Source organism: Marmota marmota, unplaced genomic scaffold (assembly GCF_001458135.2).
Source record: "Marmota marmota marmota unplaced genomic scaffold, marMar, whole genome shotgun sequence".
Taxonomy (NCBI): Eukaryota; Metazoa; Chordata; class Mammalia; order Rodentia; family Sciuridae; genus Marmota; species Marmota marmota.
In genome coordinates this window covers 9,105,226-9,119,826 of record NW_025999842.1, presented here as the reverse complement: position 1 = coordinate 9,119,826, position 14,601 = coordinate 9,105,226, and the positions used below count along the sequence as shown (strand labels likewise).

General features: G+C 36.8%; 1 protein-coding gene across 3 annotated transcripts in view; it reads right to left on the bottom strand.

Moving 5' to 3' along the window:
* The window catches only part of CUNH6orf163 (chromosome unknown C6orf163 homolog), an 18,686-nt gene extending 4,379 nt beyond the window's left edge, over positions 1–14,307 (bottom strand). Inside the window, exons 1-4 of one of the 3 annotated variants that reach the window (XM_015499162.2) lie at positions 14,006–14,307; positions 10,839–10,933; positions 9,185–9,292; positions 4,323–4,525 (exon numbers count right to left, since the gene is read on the bottom strand). In XM_015499162.2, the coding sequence (XP_015354648.1) occupies positions 4,323–4,525; positions 9,185–9,292; positions 10,839–10,933; positions 14,006–14,153 (554 nt within the window). In that variant the 5' untranslated portion in view covers positions 14,154–14,307. The remainder of the gene's footprint in view (positions 1–4,322; positions 4,526–9,184; positions 9,293–10,838; positions 10,934–14,005) is intronic. The other 2 variants (XM_015499169.2, XM_048806073.1) reach the window with 2 other exon arrangements.
* Between the last annotated feature and the right edge of the window lie 294 nt (positions 14,308–14,601).

Below are 14,601 nucleotides of genomic sequence, written 5' to 3'. Positions count from 1 at the left end.
CTTGAAGAATGAAAGAAAGTTATTTCTTTAAATTGATAAACACAAAGTCTTTATTTATTTATTTTTATGTGGTGCTGAGGATTAAACCCAGTGCCTCACATGTGCTAGTAAGTGCTCTACCACTGAGCTACCCCAGCCCTGAAAAAAATAAAAATATAATAATTCAAACTTACTAAGCTATTGGGGAAAAAAATAAAGCATAGAAAATTTGTAATAATAATTTATTTGTCTTCTGCTCTCTTTAGGATCTCTTTTAGTTCTCTTCATTATTTTTAGAAGGCTGTTGACATGGTACAAGATATTTTGCTCATACGTTTAAAGAAATATATCAATAAGCATTTCTTCTCTTCTACTTATTAAGCAAATTTTTAAAAAACTTTTCTTATACATGTTTTTGTTATGATTTTGATCTGGATTGTTCCCCAAAGTTTCATGTGTTGAAGCTTGGTCCCCAGTATAGCAGTGTTCATAAATGGGCCACTTGGGAAGTGACTGGATCATGAGGGCTCTGACCTCATCTGTAGATTAATCCATTGAGTGATTCAGAATTTGAATGTACTATTCAGAAGTGGTAGGAAGTGGGGCTGGGGTGGTGGCTCAGTGGTAGAGCACTTGCCTAGCATGTGTGAGGCACTGGGTTCAATTCTCAGCACTGCGTATAAATAAATAAAATAAAGGTCAATTGACAATTAAAAGAGAAGAAGAAGAAAGAAGAAGAAAGAAGAAGAAGAAGAAGAGGTAGAAAGCACAGAACCTAGTAGAAGGGAGTGGATCCTTGAGGGCATGCCCTTGGGAACTATATCTTGTCCCTGGCTTCTCTCTCTCTCTCTTTCTCTCTCTCTGTGTCTCTCTCTCTTCCCCCTCGCACTCCCTGGCACCCTCTGGTTCCAGGCTGCCATGAGCTGAGAAGCTTCCTTTGCCTTGTTCTTCTGCCATGATATTCTGCCTTACCTCAGCCTAAAGCAATGGAGTCAACTAACCATGGACTTGAAATCTCTGAAACTTTGAACCAAAATAAACTTTTCCCAGCTGGGGATATAGCTCAGTTGATAGAGTGCTTGCCTCACATGCAAAAGACTCTGGGCTCAATCCCCAATACCACCAATACAACAACAAAAAAAAAAAAAAAACAAGCAAAATAAACTTTTCCTGCTTTAAGTTGTTTTATGTCAGGTCTTTGGGTCACAGTGATGAAAAGCTGACTAACACATTTCTACTGTTCAACCTCCTTTCTACATCTATCAGTAAAAATCCTGGATCTTAAAACACTAAGAACCAGTATTTCATTTCCCCCATTGGGTATTTCTAAATCATGATGAGATTTGTTCCCAAAAGTCATTTGTCGGGGCTGGGGATGTGGCTCAAGCGGTAGCGTGCTCGCCTGGCATGCGTGCGGCCCGGGTTCGATCCTCAGCACCACATACAAACAAATATGTTGTGTCCGCCGAAAACTAAAAAATAAATATTAAAAATTCTCTCTCTCTCTCTCTCTCTCTCTCTCTTTAAAAAAAAAAAAGTCATTTGTCCATATAATAGTAGAGCAAAGTATAACATATTAGATAATTGGCCTGATTAGGCTATGAATCCATTTTTCATTTGAACTACAACTTTTAGCTCTACTTCAATCAAGTATAAAAATTGTGCTTGCAATTTTTCAATTCTGATTTTCTACCCTGGACATAAGGAACCTATGGCTTTCTGGTTTGATAGGAGAATTAATGATACCCTCAAGCTGGTGTTGTAGGTATTATAGAAGGTATGGGCAGGTGGGGAACATCTCTAGAGGCCAGCCTTCTGCAGCACATTTGGATCTTAGGGTTATTAATACCCTTGAGCTTTTCCATTGGCTCTGACTCATTATACACCAAACCTTCTCCTTCCATGTTTTTGCTCTTTCTGTTCTCATTATTTTGCTTCTTTCAAAGTGGGATCTTCCATCTTCTAAGCACCAACCCAAGACCAACTTTCTCCAAAAAACCCTACCTTTCTACTACCCCATCCACACTTTATCTTTCCATGACTTCAAACTCTTCCAGAATCTAAGTGTTACCTGTTCCAGTACATCCAGGCTTGCTCATCTAATTACTCCACCTAATGTGCCAGAACTTCAGTGCCACATCCACAGAAAGCATCTAACTAGCTCTGAAGAAGAATACAAATCCTCTAGATAAGTCATATAACTTCATGTAGATCAAGGTAGCCTAATGGAAGGTCACAAACTTTGGCCTCATACAGGCCAGGGTTCAAATCAGGCCCTATCATCTCCTCTCCATGTGACCTTTGGGAGTTTGCTTAGTTTCTTTGTAAGACTTGGGGGTCTTAATCTGATGATATACAGGATGACAGAATCCCCCAGGAAGGGATATGAGAATTCAATGAGAAGTACACAAAGGGCTTTTATATACTGAGTACTGAATAAAGGGTAGCTGTCACTAGGAATTACATGACCACAAAAATTCCTGAGTAGTTCCTTCATTCATGTCTTGCCTTATATTAGAATATAATTAGAAACTACTCAAGCTGAGATATTAAAAAAAAGTCCCATGTCTCCTGAGTAATATGTTTAGAATCTAATCACCTTAATTCACAAAAAAAGTTGTCTGTGCATTTAACAAATTTCTCAAAATATATATGTGTTCTGAATCCTTAAGTCTTGCATGAAAATTTATAGTCAAATAAAGAATCTATGATAGAATTCTAATTAGTGGTCTCTTTACATACATTAATTTCTATAAATGTTTTAAACAACACTGGAATCCAGCAATATCTAGAAATTAGATCTGGTATGGATGCAGGGTTCATTTGAGCAGAACAAATTTGAATCATTTGTTAAATAAATATTTAAAGAATACTAGCCATTTATCAGGTTTTCTTTCAGATACTTGGAAAACCCCAGTGAACAAAACAGACATTTCAGTTGGATATAAACAACAGACATAGCAATTCCCTGGTCTCAGTCTATTGATTCAGTAGAAGATGGACACTGAAAATCTTATTTCAGTTAAACACAGGAAAGTGGTGGAAAGGGGCAAAAGCAATAGAGCAAGGGAGAGATCAGGAGACTGCAGGTGTATGTATGTGTATGAGGAGTGGACCCAGAGGCTCCTCAGGAGGAAAACCCCCCAGACATGGAAAGGGAACAGAAAAGGGGAGAAGAGGGTCCATTTTCCACTGCATTGGACCACAACTCATTCTCTAACTCCCTCTTCAAATCCTTTCTCACTCTCCTCGTCTACATCCACAATGATTTAAAATCTATGCAGAAAGGGTGATACCCCTGAAACTGACACAACTGTACCCCTCATTCTTGTTTATCTGTCCCTCCTTCAGGATTTTACCTTTAGTGCTGTTCTAATAGTTCTAATGAAAAAGGTTTCACTGATCAACTATATACAAATGTATGTGCTTGTTAACTCAAATGGCAAAACAAAAGTGACAGGCCACAGTCTAGGAGGCCAAACAGGGAGGTCTCAGTCTCAGTTCTATGCTGCAGCTCTATGATCTTGGGCAGGTCACTTGTATCTGGAAACTGTTTTTCACTTGACAATTCCTGTGCTCCTCACTGCTGTCCTATTCCACCAAATGTTCATTATGTACCTAGAAAGGTTCCCTTCATACACATTCACACACAAACACATGCACACATATATTATGATGGGTGTAAAATGATTTTTATTATGTACATATATGTGATTATCACAAGCATGTGATTATATACATATTTACATCAAGAGGGTATGGAAGGATACAAAGTATAATTTAAAATGATTTTCTCTAGAGGCAAGGAGGGATGAGGAAGCATTAAGCTGGGATATGCAAATTTTGCTCTATACAGGTCCACAAAGTCAATTTTTTTTTTGCTAAAGCAAGAAGTAATATAACCACATAGGAACTAGGATAGAGGATGTAAAGATTGACTTAGGTATTTAAGGGGAAATGTTTCTTGATTTCTCTCCTCAGCTTCTTAAAACTGGAGATCCAGAGTGAAAAACATAATATTTAAGTGTAGTTATCTCTTGAGAAGGGAGATGGATATGGAGAACATATGGAAGCTTCTTAAGTGTTGGTAATTTTCAGTCCCCTTATAAGATGGGTATCAGGTCCTTCAGTATTTGTTACTACTTTGCTTTAAAACACAAAGACACACACACACACACACACACACACACCTTCTGTAAGATATGTTTGCTATATTTCATAATAAAAATGTAAAAATTCCCCAAATGGGGAACATCCACCCATGTACCTTAACCTTATCCCTTTCTTCAGGTGGATTTTGATAAGAGTCAAATACTAATTTGCAAATGTAATCAGTGGAATACCTTCTTTGGGCTTCTAAAAGATCCTGAGCGATCCGTCTTTCTTCTTCCCTGGCTTTCTCCACAGCCTCCATCTTCTCCCTGTGGCACTCCATCATAATTCTTTGGATTCTGTGCACCATGCGTTGTTCAGCAGCCATGTTTTCTCTCTTCATTTCATCACTCATGTTTCGAAACATTTCTGTCTTGGTTTTAGCTTCCATGTCCTTAAACAATAGGAATGCTTGGTTTAGATGTTACAGCCTTGATGTTTTAAAATATTTTAACATTTGTTTTGTGTGTGGGGTGTGTGTGTGTGTGTGTGTATGTGTGTGTGTTTTAAAGTGCTAGGGATTGAACAGGGTTCTCACTCAAGTTAAAAAAGGTGTTCTACCTCTGAGTTATAATCCCCAATCCCTTAAAACGAATCCTAAGAGGTAATCTAAATCATAGATTCATCCACCTGAAGAAGTGTGCACATGATAACACTGATAATTTAAAAGAATATTGTGCATGATATGTAAAACTTTAATTTATGTGATGTTAAATAAAATCAGGAAACTATAATCTATGTACATAGATACATATACTGTGAACATATTGAAATGGAATATGCAAAACGGAGGGGTGAGAATAAAGGTCTTTTTTTCTTAACTGTCAGATTATCATTACAACTTTTTAGAAAGACAATATACAATTCTGCTTTAGTAAGTCCTGGGAAATGGTGCAATAATTATTGTACTCAGTGACTTCTGTGTAGGAGAGAACCTGAGACTCAAGCAGAAAACAGTTGTACATTACTGCAGTCAAAGGAACCTGCCTTCCAGTCCCCACTGCTGTTGGAATATTCAAGCTCATTTGTGTTGAGATGTACTTTCTCTTTCATAAAGGAGACAGAAACAAGTGTTTCATTGCTCTGTGGTTAGGAGAACCTGTGAATGGCTTTCAGACAAACAAAGAAAGGAAGCACTAGTCAAACCAAGATTTGTTGGGGGGGGGGAACTCATATATAGTTGTAAAGGAAAATTCTGTTAGTAGACATTTTAGAAATGTGGCCAAATATTATGGTTTGGATATAAGGTCTCCCCAAAAGTTCCTGTATTAACTCAGGAATATAAAGAGGTAAAATGATTGGATTGTGAGAGCTGTAACCTAAAGAGTCCATACTTGTTTGAATGGACTGACTGGATGGTAACTATAGGCAGGTAGAATGTGGATGGAGGAGATGGGGGCAGGTAGGGTATGTCCTGGAAATGTACAGCTTCTCTGCAGTCCCTACACTCTCTTTCTTTCTGCTTCTTAGTCCCACCAAAAACTGAACAGCTTTCCTTGGGCCCTTCTCCTAAAGATGTGTGCCTCTCTTAAGGCCAAGAACAATGGAGTCAGCTATCTATGGACTGAGACCTCTCAAACTGTGTGCTCCACATAAACTTTTCCTCCTCTAAATTGTTCTTGTCAGGTAATCTGGTCACAGTGATGAAAAGCAGAGTAAAACACTTGTTCTCAGAGTATTTACTATCAGTGGAAAAGACCAACAAACTAATTTTGCAATGAGTCTTGTAGTAGGAATACATGCAAGAATGGAGCAGTTGGTTCTGTCCAAGAGTTTCAAAACTTTCATTTAATGGTAAACTTTTATCTCTACTTTAGGGAAGATATCAAGAGAACATAAATAAAGTTATTTCACACAAGTCAGTGGAAGAATTAGGGATGAAAACCAAGGTTCTCAATGACCAATTTCTCCCTTGCTGGTTATATTGGACTTTTTCAAGAAATTTACCCATTTATTCATTCCAGAAACACTGCAAAATCTTATGATATAGTAGCCTCCCTGTCTCCACCTGCCTATCTGGCCGCCTGCCTTCTTTCCTTCCTCACTTTTCTTTACTGCAGAATATCTTCTCCAAATGAAATATCACCCAAAGTTGAAAGGAATAAAACCAACAAAGTTTTCCTGGTTCAATTTTGCCTAACACCCTTCAAAACACTTTCTGTGGGGGGCTCCTAGGAAGCTGGTTCCATTTACTATGTATCCAGACAGAATCCTCAGCAGAAGTTGAAAGTTTTCAGAAAAATGAAATTCCTCTTAGTTTATTAGAAAATATTTTAACAATTAAAATATTTGTTAGACAACAGCTTTTTCAAGAGAAGAAAAGTTTTCAACTTCTTACTTTGGCTACTCCAATGGTGAATATTTTTAAGAGATAAGAAAAACCAATTTGAAGAATTTCTCCTGAATGACCTTAGTTGATGGATTTTGAAAAAATCTTTATAGGGAAATATTGGCCACTTAGGAATGTAAGCTACATTTTCTATATAGCAAAAGGCTTTGTCTCTAAAACTGCTTGAAAATTAAATATTTTGAATGAAAATGTCTTTAACCACTCAGTTTACCTTATAAAAAGACTATAATAAAACACTAATGTTTTCTTGGTCATCTGGGCTCAGTAGACAAAGATGAATGATTGTACTGCGGTAAAAATTTCATATGGTACTCAATAATTGTTCAAGTTCATAGAGCCATTTGTCTCTGCCATAAATGACTTCAGAATGAACTGCTGTTTGAGACTTGATAACTGCTCTTTGTAATTTTTCTTACTCTTCTCATGCCTCCTTGGGTTGAGGACTGTCTGTTCTAAATACTATCAGTGAGCCCCCTTTTGTCTAGTTTCCAGCATTTAATCTATTTTGGGGTTTAAAATAGCAAACCACCAAGGTTGTTGGGTTCAGGATGTCAAGTAAGTATAATGACATCTGAATGAGGATGGAGGAATTCTACTACTGGAAATAAGCCTGAGTTTTTCTCTTGTTGTTAGGGGTGTTATTAAACTCTGTAGAGGATATCTTAACTTATTTCTGTGTTTTCAAGGAAAAAAATATATATATATATATATTTGATACCAGGGATTGAACTCAGGGGTACTTGACCACTGAGCCACATCCCTGACCCTATTTTGTATTTTATTTATTTTTGTGGTATGGAGGATTGAGCCTAGGGCTTGTGCATGCAAGGCAAGCACTCTACCAATTAAGCTATATCCCCCCAGCCCTTAAGTAAGTATATTTTCAGTAATTGAGACTGCAAGATGGTAGAGCTTTAAATAGGTGAGCTATCATATTACCATAGCATATTTCTCCTTAAATAACTGAATTTAAAAAATAACATCTCAGCCCTTTATTTTGGCTGAGTTCTGAACTAGGATTTGGAGAATTAAGCCTCAGTCTCTCTTTTATGTAATGACCTAGAAAAATCCAAATCATTGTCAGTGAGCCCCCTTTTGTCTAGTTTCCAGCATTTAATCTATTTGCTACTGCCTCACTTAGCATATAGAGTACATATATGTACTGTTGTTTCATTCAGCAACCTATTGTTTGACAGTGTTCTTATCTAGTGTAAGATTTCCGGATAAAACTGCTTTTACTGAAATATATCTTGAATGAGTCAGCCCACATTTTGAAGATATTATAGGAAACAAACTTTATGAATCCCACAGTGTTTACTGTATAAATATCTGTTTATGTACAAATATCTGACAAGCATTTTTATACAGTGTCTCTCAGAAACTTCCTCAGGTTTTGTGACAATGAATATCCGGGCCTCTCTTGAGTGTCTGATTTGTTTTTACCTTATGGACATGGTGGTGGTCCATGGCATTTTCCTATTTGAACTGGGCATGGGCAGTGAGATGTTGCAGCCCACCCCTAAAAGACCATGCCAAGACTGGTGGTATTGGGCCACTGGAGCCAAGCAGAGAGCATTCTACTTTTAGAACCCAGGGGAAGAGCTCTCTTCTCTGTTAGTTCCCTGAGGACAAGGACAGTCCATTTAATCTCAACTAGTACAGAGATAACATTTCGTAGATGCTCACTGTCAGATCAATGAATACATGGGCCCACAGACCTTGAACTGTTCATTAGTTATGTTTTTTCTTTTCTTTTCCTTTTTTTTTTTTTTTTGTGCTGGTGAGGTGAGCACTCTACTGAGCTAAATCCTAAACCCCTTATCTCCAATCTTTAGGTAAGGATCAAAACAGGTTGTAAAGTAAAAGAATGTACTTGCAAAACATTTGAAGAGGGCTGGGGTTGTGGCTCAGTAGTAGTGCACTTGCCTGGCATGTGTGAGGCACTGGGTTCGAGTCTCAGCATATATAAATACATAAAATAAAGGTCTACCAACAACTAAAAAAAAAGTCTTTAAAAAAAATCTGAAGAAATCCACCTGCACAGTGGGCATGCAACCTACTGTATACATTCCCTTTGCTTGTAGGGATGGTGCAGCATTCCACAATACCCTGGCCTGCTACCACTGAGGAGTACATAAGTTATAAAATGTTCAAACCTCTCTGTTGAGTCCTCTAAAGTTCTTTGGGATCAGTAAACAGTACACTGGGGCATTTGCAGCCCTGGGCTGAACCATGTCCCTCCTGGCAGTATAGCACATGCAAATTTAGGAAAAAGTAAGTCCAGGAGAAAGAACAGAACAGCCTGTTTCATTCATTCAGGGCTATAAGGTTTTCCTTCACATATATATCACTGCTCCATAGAGCTCAGCATCTCTTCTGTGAATCTCCAGGGCTTCTTTCCATAATTCTATGTAACACCACGCAGACTTTACATATTATGGTATTTGCTCTCATTCTTTTGTCAACTTAAGTAATTTTTTTTTTTACTAACTTCAGCATTTCTTCTTCTTTTTTTAGTGCCCTTTCCAGTCAACTACAAATATATCACATTAAGATATAATTTTATGCTACTATTTTATAAATATCTGCACCCTTATAAAATGCCAAAATAGTAAACATAAGTAAGGTTGAGCTATCATTTGATTTTTTTTTTGTTAACTTCAGCATTTCTTAAAAGACAACAACAAAACCACTCTAACAAACCTGTAAATCTTTCTGATGTTTCTCTTCCAGAACCTGAATTTCAAATTTATGTTTGGCAGTTAGATCTTCAAATACTTTATCCACTGCTTGTTTTTGGAGTTCATTAGCCTTTGAAAGAAATAGTCTAATTATTTATTAATACCTCAGGATGAAAATAGGGCAAACTATCACTATATGGGATGCTGGTCAATCTGATTTTCACATTTACTAAAAATTAGCAACACCATGGGGCCCTATTACTTACTCTATTCCCATCTCAAACTTCCCATAGTGCCCTGGCTGTCTTCACTAGAGATCCTAACACATTCCAATACTACAGCTTTATTGTATATATGCTGCTGCACTGTCTTTTCTCCTTGGCACTCTATTTCTTACTTGCTTAATTAGCAAAGAAACTTATGCTTATCGCAGAAAATGTGGGAACTGAGACCAGACATGCAAAGCTACAAGCTGAGTAGGGAGACCGAATACTATCCAGATCCCCTGCTTCAGGGGTTCAGAAAGAAGTTTTGTTAGTATTTTGAAGAGAATATCCAGACAACTAGATAAACTTATTTTCAAACTGTAGACTATTTACAAAAGCATCCACTTATATTAGAATGCATAAGTAACTGATGACTAATAATCAATTCAAATTTTATTACTAGTAAAAAAATAGACAAGTACTTAAATTTTGAAATGTTACTCTTTGCATTACTTTTTTATGTTCAAAATATATTCATACAAAACTTTTGCTGGCACTAATATTGGGCAATTCTGATACTATTAGCTATAATGTCTATTTTATGAAGAAATCAAAAAATAATATTCTAAGGATTGTGATTTGTTTTGTCCTCAAGGAGTTTTAACTCTCTTTAAGAAGTCATATATATTATTCTACCTATGACTTGAAGAAGTGGGGGCTGCAGGATTGAGGCTTTGTTCAATTACCTCTGTGAGTCCCAACATTCAAACTGCTTCTATGATACTCAGCAATCATATGAACGAGGTATCAAGAATTTGGGGTTTCGTTTGTTTAAGATGGGGGTCTCAATTTTGTTGCCTATGCTGGTCTTGAACTTGTGGGCTCAAGCAATTCTCCCACCTCGGCCTCATAGATAGGTAGGACTACTGGCCTGGCAGTATGAAGATTTTTCCCTTGATGAAGAGGAGTAGGCCAAGATGAAGCATTTGAAAAAAATGGACATTATTTCAGGTGTGTTGTACACCACACAAAAAGATGATATATATTAAATGTAAGACCATAATAATCACTTTACAAGTATTCCCTTTTCCTTTTGAGGTTTAAACAAATGAGAATAAAGGAGGCAGGAATCATCCACACAAAAAGGGCAAGTTAAAAAGAAGGAAGCTTCTGATAGGCCCTCTTCTTATTAAAGCACCCACATGTGTGCTAGGCACATTATTTCATTGAGCCCTCATTCCTATAAAATAGGCATTATTATTATCTCTCTTTTATTTATGAAGAAGCCAAGTTGAAGAACTTGCCTAAGTTCCCATAGCTAGCCAGGACTCAGGCCTTTCTAGCTGACTCTGTAGACTATGCTCTTGCCTACTGAGCTATATAGTATTGTTTCAGACAATTCTGAAAAGAATTGTCTTTCTGCCAAAGAACTATAAAGATGTATTTTAGGTTGATTTCTACTTCTTTTACCTGATTCCATACTTTAGCTTCTGCTTTTACAATCCTTTCTTTGAATGAGATTTCTTGATACCTCTCTTCTTTATTCAGAATATTTGCCCCAATATCTGTGTATTTAAAGAGAAATGATCATAAACCTCCATAGATTGTTTCCTGGATTTCCCTTCCATCATTATCTAGTTATTTATGTGGGCCATCTAGGAGTTATAGCCTTTTAGGAGAAGTCAATTCTGTGTGTGTGTGTGTGTGTGTGTGTGTGCGCGCGCGCACACACACACTATTAAATCATGCTAAGCATATGCTCTACCACTAAGCTACACCCCTAGCCAACATTTTTTTAAAAGTATTAATCATAGATTTTTTTAATTTTTTAATTGAATTTTTAAAAAATAAATGATAGCAGAATGCATTACATTTTTTATTACACATATAGAGCACAATTTTTCATATTTCTGGTATATAAAGTATGTTCACACCAATTCATGTCTTCATACATGTACTTGGGATAATAATGCCTATCACATTCCTCCATCCTTGCTAACCCCCTGGTCCTTCCCTTCCCCTCCCACCCCTGTCCTATCTAGAGTTAGTCTTTTCCTACCATGCTCCCCCCTCCCTACCCCACTATGAGTCAGTCACCTTATATCAGAGAAAACATTCAGCATTTGTTTATTTTTATTTTTTTGATTGGCTAACTTCACTGAGCATTATTTTCTCCAACGCCATCCATTTACCTGCAAATGCCATGATTTTATTCTTTTATTGCTGAATAATATTCCATTGTGTATATATACCACATTTTTTTTTTATCCATTCATCTACCGAAGGGTATCTAGGTTGGTTCCACAGTTTAGCTATTGTGAATTGTGCTGCTATAAACATTGATGTCGCTGCCAACAACATTTTCTTTAAAGATTCCTATTGAGGGGGTAAGTTTTTCCCTAACTGATCAGGAGAGAACTCAGCACTATTAGGCCTAAGTAGACAGTCATTCCCCTCATCATGCCCAGACCACACAGTAGGCAACTAGGGAAGCAAAGTGAAATAAATGCCTATTGAAAAGGCATATTTTTACAAAGTAGAATGGTGAATGAATATCCAAGATATATTAGTATATTAGTACATTTTCAACTCCTCTCTCCTTGATCCTATCTGGGTACTGGTGCTATTTCCATCAGGAGAGTAGAAGCTGAATGTCTTCCTTACATTATATACATGCCTTTCTTCAGTGTGGGTTTACCTATTTCAGATATAGAGTGAGCTAAGGAATGGTTTATTATTTGTCAATGATCTAACTTTATTTCCAAATAATAAAAACCCCAAAATAATACCCTTTCTACCCAGAAAAGATCATAAGTCTAGGGGTTAGAGAACATGTAATATCAGATAGGTAAGAACAGAGCTGGACCTGGAGCATGAGTCCTTCAAGCTGGTCACAGGGTTTGCCCACTTTCTCACAACTGAGTGATTGTCAGAGGTGGCCCACAAGCTGTTACAGGAGTAATAACCTTTGGGTGCTGAAATTGTATACAGTGATTTTTCTTTCTAAATTCTTATAGTACTTACTCTTCATTCCATTCATTCTCACATCTTAGATAAGCTGAATTACTAACTTTTCATGTGATTATGTTTTGATGATCAGCCTCCTAAAATTACAAAACACACTTTATAGTGCATTGTATCTCTTGTGGTGCCTAGCTTGGCAATACAAGTGGACATGTGTGTTTATCTGCTTAGCACCTCTTCTCTCCTTCTGGTAATAGGACCCACTTCTCTCAAGAAATTCCCTCCCTCACTTGAGATCATTCCAGTAAGACTACCAATTGAGCATCCAAACTTCTGGTCTTTCTTCCACCCCTCTCTAGGTCAGAAAAAATTAGCCCAGGATTGAGCATGTGCTGAAGCCTGGCTATCTATGCTCTTCTCTAGGACTTCATATAAGGATTTAAGGAGAACATATCTCTTTTCCTTCTGAGATTTCTAAGATGGAGATAACAGATACTTAGAGCTATTTAAGTCTACACCCCTCCTTTCCCAGGTGCATAAGCCTGGCTGCAGTAGTAAACAATTAAGCCAACTCACTAAGAAAGTAAGCATGGCAGATTGAAAGCCTAAAGTCAAGTTTCTCTATCAAAGGGTCAAGAATTTCATTTTATTCAGTATAATCTAAGCTGTGTTTCTGCCACCGGCAACTGAAAATGCATGTGTGGAAATATAGTCTTCGCCACTAGATCATCAGTGAGTTTTAAAACATAGGGCAAATACTATGGTAGAGATGGACACACTATGAAAAATCTCAACACTGTGTAGCTACAGTTATGAAAGACCTAGGAAGAAAAGTGACTAAGTGTGGACCACTAAAGTGTGGAATTTCATAAAAATGCGATACAAATGTAGGTTGCTATTACCTTTTTTAATGCTTAAATTTCCTTACTTTATATTTGTTATTCTCAACTCCCATCATATAATAGGTTACCTGCAGAGCTTTTTAATAATGCATATGCTGAGGAACTGCATACAAACAACTTGTTTGAATCTAAAAGTCATTATGTTGAGTGAAAAAAGTCAATTTCAAAAGGTTATATACTGTGGGATTGTTTGGTAGCAAACTCAATCATGACAAAATTATAGTGACAGTACCCTCACAGTGATAAAACTGTGGTGGTGACAGAGAACAGATTAATGGTTTCCAAAGTTTGAGTTAGGGGAAATGAAAGAGTTTGTTACATGAATATACACATGCAATCAATGTCATAAAAATACACACTATGGAAAAAGTACATATAAAGTCTCTGAGTTAATATTAATATCATTTTTTCCAATGATAATTTCCTGGTTTTGACAAAGTACCAGGATTGTGTAAAATACCAATGGAAGAAGCTGGATCAAAATGTCATCAAAATGCTCTACCTATTTTTGCAACTTTGAGTCAAACTATTTCAAAATAAAAAGTAATTAAAAGGTAAGAAAAAATATATATGCTGAGTTGTGACCCTGGAAACAGACTGAGAGGCTAAATACCTTACCTAATGAGTACAATTGGTAAGTGGAGTTGCTAAATTCCAACACATATTCTTTCATGGTAGACAAGCAACTTTGAACAGGGAAAAGCTGATAAAAGCCTACATAACAGAATAATATATGACGCTTAGAACAAAGGAAAACTAATAGTCACTTACCCAGTATATCTTTATGAGTGTAAAAGCGTGTCTTGAACGGCTTGTAATCATGGATTCGTTTGAAGGTTTCTCCAAAAGGAGCTGGTGGAATTATTTTATTACAAAAAGCACAGCAAACAAAGTTTGTATAATCTGTATTTCTGATCATAGTTAAAATTTCAGATGTCTTCTATTATTTCCAGTTAAAATAATCTTAGGATCAGGAAAATTATTTTTAAGAGAAGCTAGAATTTTAAGAAAGCTGCAAGACACTCAGGGTTTTAGGATAAAGCTAGAGGCTGGTGAGGACTAAATGATTTACCATGATTATGTAGTTATGTGCCTAATTTAAAGAATGGTACTAAAAGCCTCTGCCATACAAAGTATGGGCACTGGATTTGGGAGGATTTAAGTAGTTGCTCCCTTCCAGCCTTTAGCATAAGTTGTTAACACACTTAGCAACTGTTGCCAGGTAAGACAAGCTTTGCTCATAAAAGCAACTTGAAATAATGACAAAAGGGAACATACTGCAGCCACTGATTTTCTAGATAGTTTCTGTATTAGTTTCCTGTTGCTGCTGGACTAAATTAACACAATCTTTATGGCTAAATACAACA